The 20,660-nt window shown below is 49.9% G+C and overlaps 6 protein-coding genes across 6 annotated transcripts; 2 read left to right on the forward strand and 4 right to left on the reverse strand.

Moving 5' to 3' along the window:
• Positions 1-1,743: 1,743 nt before the first annotated feature.
• On the reverse strand, positions 1,744-2,631 carry LTHEOB_10462 (uncharacterized protein; the record flags this gene model as incomplete). The annotated part of the gene is made up of 1 exon (XM_035507110.1): positions 1,744-2,631. One exon carries the CDS (start codon positions 2,629-2,631, stop codon positions 1,744-1,746), a length of 888 nt encoding a protein of 295 aa, XP_035367771.1.
• Positions 2,632-4,437: 1,806 nt separating this feature from the next.
• On the forward strand, positions 4,438-6,081 carry LTHEOB_10463 (Peptidase M28; the record flags this gene model as incomplete). The annotated part of the gene is made up of 3 exons (XM_035507111.1): positions 4,438-4,745; positions 5,181-5,777; positions 5,982-6,081. 3 exons carry the CDS (start codon positions 4,438-4,440, stop codon positions 6,079-6,081), a joined length of 1,005 nt encoding a protein of 334 aa, XP_035367772.1.
• A 415-nt stretch (positions 6,082-6,496) lies between these two features.
• Positions 6,497-7,640, reverse strand: LTHEOB_10464 (uncharacterized protein; the record flags this gene model as incomplete). The annotated part of the gene is made up of 3 exons (XM_035507112.1): positions 6,497-6,828; positions 6,898-7,062; positions 7,115-7,640. 3 exons carry the CDS (start codon positions 7,638-7,640, stop codon positions 6,497-6,499), a joined length of 1,023 nt encoding a protein of 340 aa, XP_035367773.1.
• A 2,807-nt stretch (positions 7,641-10,447) lies between these two features.
• Positions 10,448-12,055, reverse strand: LTHEOB_10465 (Sugar transporter; the record flags this gene model as incomplete). Its single annotated transcript, XM_035507113.1, has 5 exons — positions 10,448-10,464; positions 10,732-10,844; positions 10,899-11,301; positions 11,353-11,463; positions 11,896-12,055. The coding sequence occupies 5 exons, from the start codon at positions 12,053-12,055 to the stop codon at positions 10,448-10,450; spliced, it is 804 nt and encodes a 267-aa protein (XP_035367774.1).
• A 781-nt stretch (positions 12,056-12,836) lies between these two features.
• LTHEOB_10466 (Iron-sulfur cluster-binding protein, rieske family domain protein) lies at positions 12,837-14,023 on the reverse strand (the record flags this gene model as incomplete). The annotated part of the gene is made up of 4 exons (XM_035507114.1): positions 12,837-13,068; positions 13,117-13,289; positions 13,339-13,637; positions 13,693-14,023. The coding sequence occupies 4 exons, from the start codon at positions 14,021-14,023 to the stop codon at positions 12,837-12,839; spliced, it is 1,035 nt and encodes a 344-aa protein (XP_035367775.1).
• Positions 14,024-19,111: 5,088 nt separating this feature from the next.
• Positions 19,112-20,368, forward strand: LTHEOB_10467 (uncharacterized protein; the record flags this gene model as incomplete). The annotated part of the gene is made up of 1 exon (XM_035507115.1): positions 19,112-20,368. The coding sequence occupies one exon, from the start codon at positions 19,112-19,114 to the stop codon at positions 20,366-20,368; it is 1,257 nt and encodes a 418-aa protein (XP_035367776.1).
• Between the last annotated feature and the right edge of the window lie 292 nt (positions 20,369-20,660).

Genomic DNA, 20,660 nt, shown 5'->3' on the forward strand with positions numbered 1-20,660 from the left:
TGGGTAAGGTCATCCAGGAAATCTAAAGGGGAGCTGCGAACGTCATCGCTTACGACAGGTGTAATGTTGTTGTTGTCACGGCGGCCGTCTGTACAGCAGGCCGCAGGATCGTCGCATCAAACCACGATTTTGATGCGCGTGGCTGGGGCGGTGCCCAGCGTTGGTCGCGGCTCACTAGCGATATATTCACCGCGGAGACGCCAGCGGGGAGGGGATGGGAGAGAAGGTAGAGTTGAGCGACTGGCTCCGCTGAGGGTGCCTTGAGGATGGTCGAGGCCGATCGATAGCTGTGGACGAACGTGTGGAGTATCCTGTTGCTATCCATTGGAGCGTTATCAAGGCTACTTTACTGGAGTTGTGAAGAGTTTTGGATCTAAAATATGCTGAACAAAAAATGGGGAACAAGTGAAAACGCTGAGGATAGAATTAACAAGTAAGAAATTACGAAGGAAGTTTAGCAGGTGAAAGAGTAGAGTCGCCGAGGATTAATCTTAGGCTAAAGAGTGGGAGAATGGGTATATTTCTCAATTGTACTGGCATGGAGGATAGAGCGTGGATATATAGATAGTAGTGTACTTAACTCACGTGATATGACTTCAACAAGGGCACTCTTGACATGTGAGAATGCGGGGAGCACCTGTTCTTTGCGCCATTAATGATATCTGACATGCGTTTTCTGTGATATGTCATTTATGCGAAGAAGAATGTTTCTAGTGGGAGATGCAGGGCTGCGTTAGTGTAGAAGCGTTTCTGCCTAAAGGTTTGCCACATGCATATGACGCCAGTGTCTTTGCTGGAGGGGGTTTTGCTGACTTGATAGGTGAAGCTAGGCTGTAAATCCACTGCCGCGCCAGCCGAAAGTCAGGGTATACTGCGACCCGGCCACCTGCATGCAGATGACAGTTGGCAAGACGAGTATGCAAGTTATTTTAAAGCGTCGCAATGAAGGCTGGGTCTAGAAGGACCGACGAATGAATACAATTTATAACATTTACGTATTTTCAGCTACATGAACAGGGTTTATGTGTGCTATTCTATTGACATTGGCCCGGCGCGGGGTACAGCATCGTCCGCCCTGACCCAATCGCACGCGCCCAAATGGACAGACAATGTGAAGAGCAGAGTGACCTGGCAGCCATATGCTTAAGATAGTCAATAAGCTCCATATCAAAAATTCGCTCATGTAATAGGTAGCTAGAGCTTTTGTCCAGAGGTAAGTGTGTAATTATGCTCGTTAAATCCAAAACTCCCAAAACCCTTAAAACACTGGAGCTGTCCACGAAGCCTAAGCTGCTGCGTCCTCTAAAACATCGATTCGATCCAAGATGGCCTATTTAACGCCTGGTGTCTGTGCATTATGTGCAGCTTTAATTTTCTAGATATCATCCTACGAGACAAGCTGGTAAGTATTCATCAAATATAAGTAGAAGCTCACGCTTACATCAATAAAAACTTCTACCTTCTTCAACGCCGCTGCAGCGCGACTGGTCATCTAGGTTTTCCATTTTGCTACGATGTTCAACTTCTCATATAATCCGTCTAGGGTCATGCACACTTCTTTCGTCGGCATGCTTGCAGACAAATACGCAGGTGGCGACCTGGAAGGATTCAAGGCAAAGCGCAGCAAACAAGTGCTAATGGGAAAGGTGGGAAATTCATTCGACGTTGCCTACACCGCAGCATTTCTAGCTTCTTCTCAAAGTCGATAGATTACTGGCCAAAATACGCTATTTTGAATAGTAACTAGAGCATACTCTTCCACATTTTCCGGTATCTATCCGTTCTTCCCGGGTTATCTCTAGCTGAAACAGCCGTCTTGAAGCCTTCTTTCTGCGCCATCTGCTGGAATGCCACTCCTTCGGGAGAATTCCTCGTGATGCCATCAAATACAGTCGCTAACCTCTGCGCACTCGCCACCTGCGGCTCAATAAAACCGTTCACCACCTGCTTAGACATCCATAATTGATTGCAGGGAACACTCTTGATGCGGCCCACAAGAAGTTGCGTCGTCTCCTCGAGATGAGCACGTGGCACAGCCTTGATAACAAGCCCAATGGCCTCAGCTTCTTTCCCACTAATCAAGTCCCCCGTAAAAAGCATTCTCTTTGCCTTTTCGGCACCGATCCGAGCCGTCCACATGGCCGTTGTGGGACAGCCCCAAACACGGCTCGGCGGGTACCCGATGCGCGCGTCGTCGGCCATGACCACCAGGTCGCAGCTCAGCGCGATGTCGCTGCCGCCCGCCACCGCGGCGCCATGGACCTGAGCTACGGTCGGTTTGCGGCTGTGGAAGAGCTCCGCGAAGCATGCAGTGTATTCGCCCATGATGCGGTAGTCCTCCAGGGGATCGTATCCGTTGCGCAGGTCCTGGCTGCCGCCGGTCTGCCCGCGCTCGGCTCGCTCGGCATAGGCCTGGAGGTCGTAGCCTCCGCAGAAGCCTGCGCCGTTACCTTTGACGACGATGATATGGACATTCCGGTCTTCGTTGGCTCGACGGACAGCAGAGCGGATCTCGTATGGCATGCGCTCATCGATAGCGTTCAGAAGCGCAGGACGGTTCAAGACGATGAACGCCGTCTTTCCGTCAGCAGAGGTTTCGTACAGGATAGATTTGAAAGCTTTCTCTTCCATGATGGCTCTTAGAAAGTGACCATTACTCCAGAAGAATGAATGTTGAAGATGGTTTCAGAGTTGGTTGGAGCTTTGGTATTTCCGTTTACCTCGGTAATGACAGCGGCGGAGGATGCGGAACACGACCCTCGAATGAATTCGACATGGGTCCTGGGGTCCTGGTTCAGTACTAGTGCTCCCGTCCTCTCCGCCTTTTGCTCACCTCATCAAAATCCTGCCGCTCGCCTATTGCTAAACCGTCTATTCATTATTACGGCGCAGCCGCAGGAGAGAACGGATTAGAAGTTAGAGTTGCAGCTCCAAGCGGAAAAGCCCCTGCGCCGCGCCCGATAACCACGCTTGTCACGGTTCCTTCCAAGAGCGATCTGGGAAAGTACCCCGACAACATATAGATAGCTATCCAATCAACCTAGTCAACCGGGCCACTATTAATGCATTCACAATTCTCACTCTCATCTTGTGCCGTAGCAGCGCTAGTAGCTGCGATCATTCGATCCTTTGTCGCGAGAATTTTTCTCGCACCAGTCCGCTTCTGAGAACCACACACACTTCCGGTTACATGGACCAAGCGGCAGAGTTGATGTTTCTCTAACATAGCAAAGATACTTTGCCGGAGAAGTTATAGCGGAGAAGTTATAGCGGAGATAATTGTTCAGCGGACAAAATGTACTGGAGGTAATCATCAGCGGACAAATTTTAACGGAAATGTTTAGTTTAGCTCCGACTCTAATAGATTCTAGCCTATCTCCTAGTCTAGCTTAGTTTCCTTTTTTCTTCTCAAACAGCTCTACTCTTAATAACTATATATATATAGTATAACTCGCTTTTACCATCTCTCCTTCACGCTTTCCTTCATACCACAATCAAAATGGCCAACCAGATTCATTTCATCGCCCTCATGTATCCAGACCCGGAGAAGGTCGACAGGGTAGATCAACCTTACATTCTCGAATTTCTGCATTGGCTTACTTCTAGCAGTTGACCGAGCTTATTCAAACTGTTGCGGAATACGTTCACGATCACGAACCTGCTGTATGGCAGTATGAATTTTATCGGTCCACTACCAAAGAAAATCAACCAGTCGTAGTTGTTATTGAACGGTAAGTATTTATTTTTCGATGGGGTATAGGATTGATACTGATGTATATTTCTTACGATATTAAGGTACTTCGATCAGTCTTTTGTTGACGTTCACATACACACCGAGGGATATCAGAAGTTCTCACAAGCTCTTACCAATGAGAAAATATGTATTCGCGACCACAAGATTTACTTTCTATCGAAGATAGCTGGCTTCAAGCGTTCCTAGCGACTCTGAACGCAAATTGTTTTCTTCATTCTTTGCGCACGATTGCGTTGTGGTATTTTTCTTTTTGTTTTGCTTTTCTTTCCTTGAAATATCGTTGCGGAGTAGCACCAAAACAAAATTTGACTTTTTCTACCTGCTACTCTGCAAAGCCGACCACGGAAATATGTATGTGTGAGATCTCAACGGGGAGCCGAGCAGAACTCACGTTAGTGTCTGCGCTATCTGGAGCCAATTGCTTTGTTGAGTTGCTCTATGGGTTCCTCGTCGCCTGGTGAACTGCTATTATGCTTGTAACAGGGATTGGGACACGTATCGCCTGGGGTTTATGGCGTGATTTCGGAGACAAGACAAGACAAGTTAGCAGGGATGTTTCCTTCGTTAGGATTATGGTGCAACGTGTGCGCATCTCGGATTCTCGTATGCAATCCGAGCCGATTCACTTAAATACTCTCACACCACCTAATTTGACTTCTCGGTAGGATTTCCAATGGAACAACATGTCAGAGATCAGCGAAACAATCAACACCTACCGCCCGGATCTCACCACCTACGAGGAATTCTACAAGCATCTCCATCGAAATCCCGAGCTTTCCTTCCAAGAGCGTGAGACTGCGGCTACTATATCAGCGCGTCTGACCTCTCTACTCGATGCCTTCCCCTCCATAAAAACGTCCATCCACACTGAGATCGGGTCCTACGGCCTCGCCGCTGTTCTACACAATCAGGATCCACATGGCAGTAGTCCCACTGTTCTGCTCCGCGCAGACATGGACGCCCTCCCCGTCGAAGAACAAACGAGGCTTGAGTATGCCAGTAATAAACGTATGATAGCGTTGGATGGAGTGGAAAAGCCGGTCATGCATGCATGCGGCCATGACATGCATGTATCAGCGCTAATAGCGGCCGCGGAGCTCTTGCTGAAGGCGAGAGAGAGGTGGAGGGGCACGGTAGTATTATGCTTTCAGCCCGCTGAGGAACTCGGAAAAGGGGCGCAGGCGATGATAGATGGCGGGCTGTATGAGAAGGTGCCCATCCCGGACGTACTTATAGGGGGGCATGTCATGTCACGCAAGGCTGGTAAGAATAAGCAGTGACACGAAAGAATTGGCAAGCGCTAAGTCATTTTCAGGGACCATTGGAACACGTCGCGGACTTTTAGCTTCAGCAGCGGACTCATACACGTACATACACTCTTCTCCCTCTTTGCTCTAGAATTACAATGACTGATCTACTCCCGCAGACTCAAAATCCATGGCCGCTCTGGGCACGCTTCTCAACCCCACCGCACCTGCGACCCCATTGTTACAGCGGCCCATACGATAGTCCGGCTTCAGTCCATCGCCGCTCGAGAGGTTGATCCCGAGGAAGGCGCCGTCGTCTCCGTCGGTTACATCCACGCCGGCAATGCCGTGAACGTCATTCCAGACACTGCACACGTCGGCATCGACGTACGTACCTTCTCGCCAGACACGCGCGCCCACGTGCTTGGGGCTCTGCGCCGCATCGTCAATGCAGAGAGCGCCGCCGCCGGGGCGCCGCCGCCCGAACTCGTCGAGGAGCGGGCCTACCCGTTCCTCGTCAATGACGAGATGGCAACGCGGAAGGTGGAAGACGTGTTCAGCGCTCATTTTGGGGACGCGTACGATGCACATGCGCAGGGTCTGGGAGGCTCGGAGGATTTCGGCGTCCTGGCAACGGCCGTGGGGCGTCCGAGCGTCTATTTCATGTACGGCGCCACGGACCAGAGACTGTGGGAGAGATTGAAAAACGAGGGAGAACTGCAAGCGGTACCTAGTACCCATTCGGCCTCTTTTGCGCCTGTCTTGGAGACGTTAAGGTTTGGAGTTGACGCATATAGTGGAGCCGCTTTAGCATTTTTAAAGCGGTAGCAGAGTTACGACTACATTGTAGATATCAGAGATAGGATTACGAAGCGTGGATCTGGACCTGTGTGATGGCAAAAGTGTGTATGCGTTTTCTATTCATTTGACCTTTCTTCTCGTGCTCAATTGACTAGTGTATCTAACAGTAGTAGCCATAGGTGTAACAACTTCTTTGACTGGTCGCCGTCGCCCCTGAACCTGGCCTCCGTGTCAGATAGGCGACGCCAACGGGTCATCTCGCCCGGGCTCCCACTCTAGGTACCTACTGTGCTAGGTAGCGCCAGAAGCTTACACAAACCGCTTTAGAGACTGGTAGAAGACGTCTTCCGCTGTCCAACTCGCGACAGAGAGTCAGTTTGTAGCGATGTAGGTAATGTTAGCGCCTCGGTAGGTTTCCCGCTGCAAACTGCGATTCATCCCTTCAGTCAACCATCAATACCGCCGCAGGCAGCAAAAAAGAAATGGGTGCATTAATCTCCATGCATGGTAAGAAGGTATATAGGAAGAGTAAGTAAAAAACTTACGTAGAATATAGATCGACGCATGTGGTTAGATAGTAAGAATATTAGTAGCAATATACCAAACCTATAATAATTAATAACGAGAATAAGCTAAAAGAAAGATATATAGGCTGAACCTACTATACGCTACCGCGTGTGTTCTATCCCTTGGGTTATATATGTACATCGCCCACCAGTGTCTCTTGCACGCCTGCGTGGTCATCAATGTCATCTACAGAGAGTGGCTCACACTCGCTAATGTAGTAGCTAAGGTCTGCCCCTTTGAACGGAATTGTGCGAGATCGCAGAGCTTCGGATGCATCAATGCCCAAGCCATCTCCAGCAGGATCTTCGATCCAGGACATGCCCTTGCCCCAGTGAGCAAATCGATTCCCACGGTAGGTCCAACTGTAGTTCTCCCATTTGTTCTCTGCGAGGACTTGCATGTAGTGAAGCGAGCTTCCGGGCCACAGAGCTGTGACCTTGCCTCCAGGACCGGATTTGACTGGCCAGAGCGGACACGTGAGCTACATGAAAAGTTTCAAATCGAGACAAGAATTAATGAGTAACTTACACCAGCTTCTACAAGCTCCTGTCCAAACCGTTTGTCTCATAAAACTCTGCGTGTGTGTGTCGAAATCTTTCTGGGCGGCTTCGGCGACGTCAAATGTCTTGACATCCTCTCTCAGAACTTTGCGCAGCATTCGGATGAAGTAATCGCTTGTTGCCTCGAGAGAACCTGCCAAAACTCAGTTTCAACGAACACCGGATATTCCAGCGTGACATCATACCCATTAGGCTACCGTTTGAGATTGGTGTATTTGGTCCCAGGAACATGAGATAGTTTGGGAACCCCGCCACGCCTGTTCCCATGTATGAGACAGGGTTTGATTCCCACAGATCTTGCAAGTTGTTGTTTTCCCGTCCGATGATAGGGAAGCGCGGTCGGAACGTTGTGTCAAAGCCAGTAGCAGCAATCAGAACATCTGCCCGTCGAACGTGACCGCCAACGAGGATACCTTCCTTCGCAATGGCCTCGATCGGTTCGAAAACAGCCTGCACGTTCGGCTTTTGCAGCGCCACCAGATAACTTTCCCCGGGGTTGATCCGCCTACATCCTACTTCAAAGGATGGAATCAGCTTCTTCTGCAAGTCCTCGTCTTTGATAAGATTCTTCATGCGCAACTCGAACTTGGCGCGCAAGTCCTGCTGCTCCTCAGTCGATTTGAAGAAAGCTTTGAACATGCCATTGAAATGGTTTTCCATCTCTTTCCTTGTCTTGACTGAGAAGATAGGATCGTCTCGGAACTGCTGCATGTCTTGCACTGTGTAAGGAGGATTGACGGGACCCTCTTTACTGCGTGCAAAAGGCGGGGAGATCCATGAGGGTGTGCGAATGTAGACATCCACTTGGCCACATGTTTGCTGAATGCTTGGAAGAACTTGCACGGCACTTGCTCCCGCACCAATTATTGCAATGTGTTTTCCCGAGAGATCCACGGACTCGTTCCAAGCAGCTGTGTGCAGCAGTGGGCCTTCGAAACCGGATAGTCCTGGGATGTCAGGCATTCGGAAGTTGTTCAGAATGCCCCCAGCGTTGATAAGGACATCGCTCTCGACCGTTGCTTTGCCCTCTACTTCTACCTTCCACGTTCCTTGCTCTTCCTGCCAAATGGCGCTCACTACCTTTGAGTTGTACGTGATGTACTTTTCGAGATCGAACCGTTTGCAGACTGATTTGAGGTACTTTTGAATCTCTTTTGATGTCGCATAACTACCAGACGAAGTTTGAGCTCAGTCCGCCCCGAAGCGTGGAAGGCCAGCAGAAGGAAAAGAGGCACTCACTATTTCGTCCAGTACGGATTCGGGGCGAACGAATACTGGTAAATATGGCTTGGAACATCACAGGCGCACCCTGATTTATGATTGGTCAAAGGAACATCCTGATTGGACCTTGAGAAGGTGGAGTTTTCACCTGGATACCTGTTCTCGTGCCACGTTCCTCCCAGGTCGCTGGACTTTTCGAAAAGCTGAAAATCAACGTAACCTGCTAGATGGGTTTGAAGCTTGTACGCTTTTTTCCCCCTGATCAACACCTAGCCCACAAGTGTAATCGTCTGAACGAATGACTGACCCATGAGGATCCCAGATATTCTTTTAAAAAATGGTTAGAACCCAAAATAGAGATAATACGAGCTTTGCTCACCCTGCTCCAACGACGATGCAGCGAAGTCGCTGCTTTGTTCGAGTCTCCTCTGATGACATTCTTTGGATAATGAGCGCAACTGCTGCGGCTGGACATAAAACAGTTTCCGAAGGGTATTTGTCACTTAAATTCCGCATTGTTCCCCGCACTGGTCCATCGACTGAGCAAGAGTTCTCTATCGCTAGTCCGATGATAAGGCGGCGCGGGCCCGGGCCGGGCCGGCATAATGATCTGAGGCGGGTAGATATCTCCGTCAGAATCTAAGGCGGGCACCTCCGCCGAAATCCGTCGCTCGGTACGTTGGCTGGTTCCTTGGCCCATAGGCTTTCGTACGTGTTTCCAGCTGCACAATTTATGCAACTTTTCATTGGAATAGTAACAGACAGGAATGGGAGGTTAGCCGTCACAAATAGGGAAGCTCAAAATTCAGTCAGGCTTCCAACTCGCGTATAGGCATTTTTCACAGCAGTCAGCTACGTATCAATTGAAACGACAAATTACTACTTTATCAGATAATCATCGAGAGCGATTTCCTCTTCTAGCGAGCCATGGAATTCTTCCAAATTTCGACTAGCGGACCATGAGCTCCTCTCACGGGATCATGAGAAGGAATCCCAACTTTAGAAATTTCCTGCCACAGTGCTGCGTGGTCCACGGGCGTCTTTCCCAACTCATTACGCCAACGAGGCGACCCCAACAGTGATGTCAGCTTGTTTACCTACTATTAGCAGAGGAGATGGCACACCTTTGGATAGACGCCAATGTAACGGTAGTCGCTTGTAGCTGTAATCGAGGCATGCGCCACTCCAGCTGGGACAACCACCACATCACCAGGATTCACGGAGACAATCACACCACCACTCTTGTCTGCACTGCCTTCTCCAAAAATTAGGTCTGAGGAACCCTGGAAGACGCCTTCAACGAAGAGATTCTCGTCAGCGTACCATAGAACAGCATAGTGCACTACCAGTACCCAGCTTTGTTCTTCGGATCTTACCGTAGCATTCATGAGTATTGGGATGAAAATGCTTCACTCTGACTGTGCTGAACGTTCCCTGAGACCGAAATGTTAGCAAGCTGAGTATTAAGAAGTACGTGGGGACATAAACCTTTTTCTCCCACTCGTTCCTTTCTAAAAATGTGGTTGCAGTGTCTGCGGTAAGAGGGTGTGGGAGTACGCATCGATATACCAGAACGGGGATTTTGCTATTAGGCGCATGCGTGTTCGCATTGATGAGGTATTGCTCTGGTTCAATAGACATGTAGTAAACAGTTCTGCAACGGAAGAAAGATTCTTTAGATTATGCGAACCAAAACGTAAGCCGGCGAGACTTTAACATGGAGGCGAGACTGTCTTTATTAATAGAAACTGTCCGGTGAACCTCCGTCTTTTTACTATCATAACACGGACCCGGACCGGCTCCGGCCTCCAAGCGTGAAATATACGTCATCGGTAATTACGCACGGCCCACCCACCCAGCTCTTCCTTCAAACTGCAGTGGCAGTATTACGAACTTGGTACAACGGTAAATTTCTTCTATCGAGCTTGGGAGTTTCTTAGCATGTCGGGTGAATTGTAGGGTTGAATCTTTCTATTTGCCTCGGTTATGGTGTAAATGTCTATAGCCAACGCTACTCACTGGGTAGGAAGAAAAACTAGAAATCCATCATCAGCCTCACAGATTGATCCCATTCTAAGGCTCTCGTAACCGAATTCCATCAAATTCTTATTGATCTCCTGGCTCAAATGGCAGAAACAGTGATGTTCCACCGATGGCAACATACAGGCCACAACAGGCCCATATAGGGGTTGCACTTGTAACACCCGAGAAGGTAGCAATGAGTGGCGCGCTGACAGATGCTAAGCGGCCGCAAGCCAATGTAAGGCCGCAACCAGTGCCGCGATGTTCGGTACGCATCACTTCAGGTGTATAACTATAATCTTGTTAGCACACTGCTTAGAGCTACGTTCGCTAAAGAGAGACCTGAAACACGGAGATTCTTACGCGTAGAGAATGGCGTAAAATGCATTTTGCCAAAAGCTCACCATGCAGGAGAAAGCTAGATTCGATGCTTCGCTTCGTACGGAGGTAAAAGCGCCGGCAAATGCTCCGGCGATCAAAGCCGTGATGGTCATTGCTCGCCTTCTTCTAATCCAGGGGATTTCGATGAGGTAAGCACTTAAGATAGGGCCAAAGATACCGACAGTAGCTGAGATGCTATAGTCACGGTACGTCTGGTAAGTACTACCATCGCCAAGCTTGGCACCGTGGGCCTGAAGGTAATAAGTAAGGAAGAGGGAGTAAATGGGATAACTAATGTGTTCTCTCGTCAGCAGACTCTCACTACGTTCAAAGAATTATACGTACGCGATTCCCATGGTCATCCATAGAACTATCAAACAAACCATAGAGCGCGCCTGTTTTCTTCCTTTGAACAGACCGGTAAAGCGGCGCAAATCAAACTGGAAATGGGGTTTTCCCTTCTGCATCTTGGCAACCGGTGCAAGGCGATCAACTGACAGGCGATGGTCCGATCGGTTCGTAGTTGCAATTCGGTTGATGTTTGCGACTGCCTTGGTTAATTCGCCCTGAGAGGCGAGCCAGATGGGAGATTCCTCCATCCTGAAGATGAAGATACGAACGATCGCCATGACCAAACACATGCCCCCGACGGTGATATATTGATACCGCCAGCCCATGTTCTCGCTCCGATGACATGTTGCTGGAGTAGAATCCTGTGGGCAAGAGTAGTTGGCGATAAGAGGCCATGCTGTCCGAGCGTCAGTCTCAATTTGAAAGTTGATTACGTTCGATGGCTCACCTATCAAAGCTCCAATCGCAGTCCCAACCCCCCAGGTCGCCGCCAGACCTGTCATAAGATAGGTGTGCGTTTTAGGAAGTGCTTCTATGAATACTGTTAGGTCAATGGCCACTGGTCGAAAGTTAGCGCGCCCCAGGTCAAAAGCTAAGCAATCACCTACAGTTTCCACCGCCGCAAACTGCCATGAAAGCAACAAATACACACAACGTAGCGAAGTTCGGCGAGCTTGCACAGATGAGGGTGCATATGGCGGTGCCGCAAAGAGAGGCTTGCCACAAGAAGCGACGCCCCATGATATCACTCAGAGTACCACAGATGATCGCGCCGATAAGCAAACCCACGTATAGAGCAACCGTGACCAGAGTTGGATATTGTGCTGACAGTTCTTTCTGGATCTGAGGCATAACGACGGTGACCGAGATAAGTAAAATCTACTTGGCGATAAGCTGTTGTCTTTGAAGTACAATGAAAGGGGATCTACCTGATCTACGGCGAATCCAAACCCGCAGGTACAGAACAGCTGCCATTGGTATCGGCCCATACCAATCCGCTCAATGGACTCCTCCAGTAACTTGCCGTTGTTGATGTAGGATGCTTCAATGTCGGCGTTTGTGAGTTCCCGGACCTCTCCGGCCTCGATGCTGGTGACCGGATCCTTCTCGGATGCCTTCCGTGCAGACTTTGGGGTCGCGCATTCCATCATGTTGCGTAGTAGAATGGTCGAGGTAAGTGTGGGAAGAGGAGGGTTATATGGTAAATTCTGGCCGAGATGCTAAGAACAGTTGCACTTCCCGGAACGGATCGGGTCCGCTGGTTCTTATCTTCTGACCGGAGATTGCAAATTCAACCCCTCAACTACCCCTCTTTTAGACTATAATCAGCCAAAGGCGGGGAGAAATAGCTTTCAATGAGCTTGATATGCCGAAAAAGAGTACCCGTACTAGCTTCTACGAGCACACGTAGCCCGGCTGGGATCGGTCCGATTCCGTGCTTACGCACTAGGTCAACCTGGTTATAACAGAACCACTAATTTGTACAAACTGACAATGGGGGACATGTATCGAAGGGCGGCTAGATGTGGCAAATAAAGATGACCCTGGCTTCGCTTTAAACTATGCATGTACATCTTCTACCTGTTCCACGATACAACACAATTGATTGATGCAATAGACTGAAGTTGTTGCATTAAAATCACAAACGCAAAGTGCCAGAGCGACTGTTCGTTTCCCATTTGGTCCTACAGCTACCACGCCAAAGCCCCATTTTCCGGGCTGTCGCAACCTAAACCTTCGCAGAAGCTGATTTCCTCCTCAAGTTTGTCTGTCATCGTCGGTGCAGGAGTCATGGGCCAAATCCTTTTAGCCAGCTTCTCTTCTTGAGCTCTGTGATCCATGACATTTTTCCGGACGAGCTTCTGGAAATATAACGGTCCCTGTTAAAATACGTCAGGACCAGCAATGCATGGGTTTGGATGGGAGAGGGAGCTATACTTTTTCGTTGAAAGGATGTAGCTTTCCGTTGACGAATACTCCCGCATTAAGGTTCTTCTGCACTGCGTTGCAAAGATCCTTGTCTTCCTTTAGCACCTGCTTGAAGAGCGAGTCGATTTTGTGGAACTCTTCATCGGTAGCGTTCTTGTGCCGGTATACCTCATACTCCATGGAACAGGTAGTGACGGAGGCCGGGACGCAGCGCATGATATAGAAGAAATGAGGCCTACGGGTGTCAGTACGACATTGCGGATCGTTCTGGTAAGAGGCTTACGATAAAGTAAGTGAAGCGTTGGGATAGTAGAAAGTGCTTGCAATTTTGAGGCCAGCATCTTCGGATTTGTCGGTGCTGAAGTGCTGGATATGGCCGGCTTGAGTATCGACGTAATACTTCGACAGATCTGATACAGAAACAACACCTGGGTGCGCTGTAGGGCAATGGTAGCACTATGTGGAACATGTCAGCCACGCTTCCATGTGATATGTAGTTTCTTACCTCGTTGTAATTATCAGCCAGTGTCTTCCAGTTATAGTCTCCGACCATCGACCATGCATGATCGAAAGTGTATCCGGCCATCTGGAACTGAGCTAAGCGAGGCTGCAAATCCACACCTCCGAAATCATCTGTCCAGTCTGCGCTCGGCACCTTCGCGGCTTCAAGATTGACCCAGATGAATCCAAGTGCGTCGATGTGGGTATGGATAGGGTAGAGATCGTTTTTCGCCTTGTCAAAGCTTTCGACAGTGTCGAAACGTGGTGCTTTAGCAAGCTTGCCGTTCAGAGAGTACGACCAGCCTGATTTGCACATCTTATCAGTAAACAAGACAGCACTGCAATCAGAGCGTCTCACCATGGTACTTGCAGGCAATGATGCTTGCAGTCCCGCTATCTTCATTGACAACAGGATACGCTCGGTGTCTGCAGACGTTGTGAAATGCGTTCACGTTGCCTTGACGGTCCATGCACAGGAAAAAGGAAAAGCCGGCCTCAGTGAAGCGAACGTAATCACCAGCCTTGGAGAAGCGATGCCTGTGAGTAACAAGCAACCATTTCTTGGAAAAGATGGCGCGCCTCTCAAGTTCGTACATCTCCAAAGAGCGATACCATGATGCGGGAAGACCTTGCGGAGCAGATGGCTCGTCTGCTCCAGGTGTCGAAGAATAGCCGAAGAAACGATTCATTCTGGTGTGCAGATTGATCGTGTTTTTCCGATTCCGAGTAATGACATATAAGTCTTGAGATGTGTGGTAGCTCCATCGGGCACGGCTAATGTTGGGGTGGGGTAACCCAGTGGGGACGGAGGCGGTCCGCTATCCGCTATCAGCACGGAATCATACCCGGCATACCCTGGAACGAGATAAGGCCACCCGACACGGATATGGTCCGCGACCAACAAGGCTACATACGCAGCGAGACTTGTAATAAAGTGCTTGTAGCCTGCATAAGCACGCTGCACAGTATGCAAAACGACAATTTAGTAAGCGGCGCTCGTGTGTATCTTGCGAGAGAATGCATCATGGGCCGATAATTGAGGCGCAGCTCAGCCGCCGGGTTCCATGACGTATCTTCCGGCTGGCTCATCCAGATGAGAAGGGCACCAGCAGCAGTAGCACTACAGAACATGTACTCGACAAGTGGAAAAGCACCTGGCTGAGCATTGGCGCGCAGTTCGTTGTACAAGGCCTCCTCTCGGGTGCATCGCTACCTTCGCCCACGGGCCGGCCCTTTTCACGTTACCTGGTGGAATTCCTTTCTTATATTAGCGCTACTGTTACCGTAGATGCTCTAATTGAACGAGACGCATCATGGATAAAAGCATTTTCTCCGTCTCACGAATTCTGGAAGAACGACTGTGGAGAATGAAGAACGAATGCCACGGTACACAGGATCGAAAGTCGCTTCGGCATGTTGTTTGCCGAGGGTTCCAAGCGAGCGAGTTTGACAATCACCCCACTTTGACTGATAGACAAACACCTCGGGCCTCCCCACCTTGAACATCGACAAGTAAATAGTGTAAACGTCACTGGTCCGCAGAACATGTTTACGAATGCCACTCGTCCTCTAAAAAGGGTACATCAAGCCTGTGAAAGTTGTCGGTAAGCAGTTCGTCGAAATCCGCCGGCTCCACGACAATGCTGATGTAGCTAAGGCGGAAGAAGACACGATGCTCAGGGGAGAAGCCCGCATGCGCATTTTGCGTAAGGCTCGGACAGTCATGCTCTTACGCAGATGGGAGCGAGAACAGCGACAGGGTTACTGAGATCGAGTGCCGGATGGTAAGACTAAGCTACGAGCGAGATGCTTGCATAATTGGCCAATGCACCTAGAATTACTTGGGTCGCTTGTTCGGTTCTCATTATGTTCTACTATGCCTTATGATTGGGTTGCATTTACCTCACTCCCATTCTCCCATCAGTCCACAATGGTTTAATCTATTCTAAGAGTCACCATGGCTTGTCGCTTTCTAACATCGTATCTTAGGAAGCTCGATTAGCCGCCTTGGAAGACAAGATAGGTATAGTTCTTAGGGAGACAAGGTTAGAGTCCTCTCTTATGTCTAATAAATCATTCGAGGTGTATCCTGACCTGACAATCTCTAGTCTACCTCAAGAAGTATCTAGCTCACAGCACGAGTCCGGTAGAGCCTCAGAAACTCGCACTCTCATGAATCTGCTGGGGTCATCTCCGACTCAAAGCCGCGAGAACGACGTATCGCGGGCACGAAAATCATACAGGTAGCCTTTTCATGGTTCATTTAAATTTTCACCTCTCGGCTAACGTTTTGTGAAGAACGCTACCAGCGAAAAATGTCATGGACAAGATCGTGGCTTTGTTTTTGGATCGATGCAACTCGCAACCTTTGCCTCTATTCACCCCGGCATTCGATCATTCGTATGAAGTGCGAGATTCGGCAGTCCTTTACGCAATAGCTTCTGTGGGGGTCCGCTTCTTAGATGCAAACACCCTTCAAGACGACCCAGGAATTGCAGCCAAAGAATATGCAGAAGCTGCGCGACGTCTGGCTTCGGAGAGGGTTCTCAGTGGTACCGTTGAACTTTCTACAATCCAGACGCTCTGTCTATTATCGTTCCTTGACTTCCATGGTATGACCATCCAGCTGTAACTGGGATGTCCAACTAACGCGCTACAGTTGGAAATACACACCGTTCTCTATTCCAACTCGAGAACGCCATGCACCTCGCCGAATTGTCCGGGATGACCAAGGAGTTGTCGCAAAGGCCCTACAATCGTTTTGAGACAGAAGAACGACGACGCTGCGTTTGGAGTCTGTATTTACTGGGCTGTATGACTGGGAACCGTAGTCGACGAATCGCTTCCCCCTTTAGCGAGCAAAGCATGTGTCTCCATCCAGCCAGCCCTGGGAAAACCTCACGAGGTGAGATTCAGGCCATCTCAGAGGCTGACGAGAACACCTCAGGACGAGACAGCGGGATAATTGCATATTCACTGATGCTATACGATGTCTGGGAGAAGGTAGCTCAATACTCGTCCAACTCCGAAGCGGCTGCCGGCAAACCTTTATGGACAGTCGACTCCGAATATGCAGCAATCGTGTCAAGCCTCATGGAATTTGAATCCGGCTATCCGGACAAACATAGGTTCGAGCAAGGCCTACGCGGCCTTGATAACTGGACCCTTCAAGAAAACCGCGCATACTGGGCCCCGTTCATGTCTATACAGTTCTTGTACACCGCTATTCTCTGCTTACTCAACCATCCATATCTGCTTTCTGTTCGATTGGGCCCGATAGCTGCCAGTGTCCCACGCACCTTCAGCCAAGCGGCTTCCGATCTCGTGAAGCTGCATTCAAACTGGATTGCGCGGTTCATCGACATAGCCAAGGAAAAGGATTTTCCGATCGTGGATCCGTTTTGCGCTTACTGCGTTGCAGTGGCTGCTACAGTGTTTGACCATCATCGGGTGGTTGGCAATGCGCAGACGCGACAAAATGCCGAGGAAAACTTCAACAAATGTGTGGAGTTCCTTCACTCCCTTGCACATCTCTGGCCTATTATTGCATGCATGGTGACTATGCTTCTGTCCAAAGTGTTGAGGCAGGGTGCTTACGGATCGAGGCAGGTCAAACTCCTACAAGACTTGGATCGCGTAAGTCTTGAGCAATTACAGCCCCAGAGCACTTCTACCGTTTCGAGAGACCCGAACACCAAGGCCGCGATTCTCCAGAAGATCCTTAATTATTCCTCGGTCAGCCAGTCAAGCTCTACCTCTACAAATACGCTTTTTCATCCGTCTTTGTACTCAGAGAAAGCTGCTGTTATGCAACCTTTACCTGACTCTCCTACAACGAATGGTTCCACTCCATCAATGGCAGAAGCAACGCAAAATTGCCCCGATCCGGCGTTACAGCAAGCAGAGGTTCTAGGTCGATGGCGATCGGATGCGGATGGGCAAACAGAGCCGCTTGACGGGTTTGTTTTCCAAGAGCCTATCCAACTTGACGCATCTCTTCTAAATGGTGTACAAAATGAGAGAGAAATGAGACAAGATTACTGGTGGAACCTGGGAAGCCTCTAGTATAGTTATCAAATCGAAATGATTTAACGGCAAATTTCAACTTTCGACTACCGCTAGCCAGCCCCGCATTTCAGCATACCTTCTCACCTCTCACTTTACTACCGCGCCGCCGCAGCCATCTGTCTTCTCCAAGCAGCTTAAGGTCAGTGGGGGCAACGCCCAAGTTTAAAGCCCTCTGGCTGCATCCCTAATACAGGCCGCAATATGCGGTCGTTCCCGCTGGACCAGTCGGGCATTAGCACGACGAATATAGGGCAATATTCGGGCGCAATTATGGCCTCCGAGGCCGACATTAGCAGTAACAAAAGTTTAGACCTAACGCATAATGGAAATTCACCCTTACAGGCTTGGTGTATTAAGGTACTGGTCTTCTTTTGGGGAGAAATGTCCGGTGAGGGGTTATTGCTTTTTGGACACGATGCGGGATGTTCATGCCTGAATCGCGTCATAGAGTAATCTGAGTAGTGTAGCAGGTTCTGACCACCATGCCAAACCTCTTCTATGTTTGCTCTAATGGCCTTGACGGCGGCTAAGCATCAGTGCTCCAAGGCCTCCATGACGTCTAAGCCATTACTAAAGATGGTAGGTCCTGGGGCTTTTACTTCATGGTAGAATGTGGCCGGCTAGTTAATCGCATCCGACTGATCTTACGCACTTATAGCAGTAAGAAGCTGTGAATCGCCTTGATGGATTGCGAACTGAAGGATGTCGATCCTTTGGTCTAGGATCTGCTTCCAGCTACGCCGCACGGGACCGTTGGTCGAAGTTGAGACCATTTTCCTGAAAGTCATATTCATCGTCAGTGCATGATATGGACTATGTCATGTAGGGAGAATCTTACGTGAAATGCAGGTACTTCTTTAACCGGGTGGAGCGGGCTTGTCGATGAAGAAGAGAGTTAGGAGATGTTTACGACTACTGAGAAGGTCAGGCACACATATATAGTACTCTGAAAATGGTGTCTTTCCATGGGCTCCGCCCTCTTGAACAATGGTGGTAAGACCGGTAGGCGGAATGTATACCATTAAGGAGAACGTGAATAACACCTAAACGTGGTGTTGGGATGCCTAGGGCAACTCTCAAGTAAGAAAATGAGAGCATGGCTCAGGAATGAATACGGTTCAGGAATGGTATGCGAGCCAATGCTCACCCGCCAGTGCGGGAATTCTGTGGGAGCTTCGGGTCAGCGTCGAATCCGTCCATAAGCGAACGTTAATTCCCTAATTGGGTTACATAGAACCGGCCGACTGGAAATTTAACATGCTCTACAGCAGACTCTGGCGGTTTCCGGGTTACTCCGCCGGGGCGAATTCTAGTTGAAGACCCATGAACCCAGTACTCGGTGCCTGGAAATGGAGGGGCTGGTAGCTTTCCGTGAGGCGATCACTTTCCACCTACTTGCGCTTTTAAAAACGAAAGACAAGCTTGTCATACCATGGCCGCATCCAAAGCACACATATTTTCAGCCATAGATAAAAGCAAAGTTTACAAACCTCCGTTTCCAATCAGCGCCAACTGACGCGGTGAGAGGAATGTTCCCATGATCGGTACGCTCCTCGAACACGGAACGTGTTGCTGGGAGAAATAGATCCCATCAGTACAATCCCCACTGGACGTAGAGAAATCTTTATATAACTCGTGCTGTACCTTCAGACATCAGCATCCATGCTAAATCAATCGTTCCAACTCCTTCAATCAACTCAATCATCACAATGACTACCTTTGGACTTATCTCATTCGACCGTGCTGCGGCCACCTACGATCCCATCAAGCATCAGCTCAACATCAGTGTCGAAGGCCGTGCACCGCATGGGACACATGGAATTGAGCTTGTACCTGTCGTGTGGATGGGCGGCCTGAAGTATGAGTTAGACGGGTGGACACCAAGATATCCCGTCGAGCACATGCCCTACATCTTCGAGGAATCATTCAAGATCCCCAACCTGGCCATTGCTGCTCCTGCGAATGAAATCATCATTGTTTCACTCAACCACCCAGACGGGCTTCGGGTGAAGGTTCATTGGCTTGGCTGGGGAGGCAGCCAGCTTCCCAAGTCGATTGGCAATGGGAATGGAACTCCATTTCCCAAGCACCATCATGAAGCAGAGGTCATGCATAAGCCTCCCAACGCGGACACCATAATCGCGCTGTACAAACAACCCTTCACCGTGAAGGAACCAATCTCACCATCGGGCCGCGGCTTCGCGAAGGTGCTCTTCGACCAAAATGCGCTATTCATGGTCAATTCCTCGATCGAAGACGGGATCATCACCTGGACGCTCAACTCGCTGAACACGGGAAAAACCCAGGTGATCGTAGAGCGCTTCGCCGGCGAAGGGCTCGGGCTCATCCGCAAGGTCTACGACGTCGACGTGGTCGTCCTGGACAACGTCCTGGCCCAACACCACCACAAATCGCATTCCGAAACAGACGAAGTTGGCAGCACAGCAGCCAAGCCGCACGACGGCGCGATCCTCGACTTCCTCGGGCGCGTCTTCATCGCCGTCCGCATCGTCCGCGACATCGTGCCGGAGGCGCAGCTGCTCTGGGTCAAGGCGTCACTGCCGCACGGGATGCCGTACCCGGTCAGGGATCCGAACATGCTGTCGCACCTGGACTGCCGGTTCTCGACGCCGTCGGGCTCGGCGTCGATCCAGTCGCGCGGGTGGGGCGACTGGTGCCCGCCGTCGTTCTCGTCGCACAAGATCATTGGCATGCACTCGCTCGATGTCGAGAAGATGCCCATGAACATCACTGATGCCGTCGATGCGATGCGCAAGCACCATATCACCGACGCTTTTTGGGCGGCTTCCCTCGAGTCGCCGACGGTGGCGCCCGAGGAGCTGCCTGATGAGCCGCCGTACTATGTTTTCCGGATGGTTAATGGGAAGAATGTGTGGGTTAGCCAGACTGGAGTCGTCTGCGTGACGGATGCGTGTGAGAGTGTTTTCCCGAAGCAGGGTCTTTGAGGGGCATGGGTAGAGAGTGATAAATCGTATGGCTTATATTAAATGGTAACCAATACATACTTTGGCCACACAGGGAGAGAGTGTCGCCTGCTGGATAGATTTCATGGACAACATCCTCGTCGTCGCTTTCACATTCACAGCAGCAAGGCGGAGAGACCAGGTCTCAAAGTCACCACCAACACCTTCCCAAAAGTGATTGCCCTTGATGTTGGGGTCCGCGCCGCTCTCAAGAAGCAACTGAACTGCTTCCTCATGACCTTCTGATACTGCTACCACGAGTGCCGTATTGCTG

The sequence above is a fragment of the Lasiodiplodia theobromae genome (genome assembly GCF_012971845.1).
Source record: "Lasiodiplodia theobromae strain AM2As chromosome Unknown scaffold_39, whole genome shotgun sequence".
Taxonomy (NCBI): domain Eukaryota; kingdom Fungi; phylum Ascomycota; class Dothideomycetes; order Botryosphaeriales; family Botryosphaeriaceae; genus Lasiodiplodia; species Lasiodiplodia theobromae.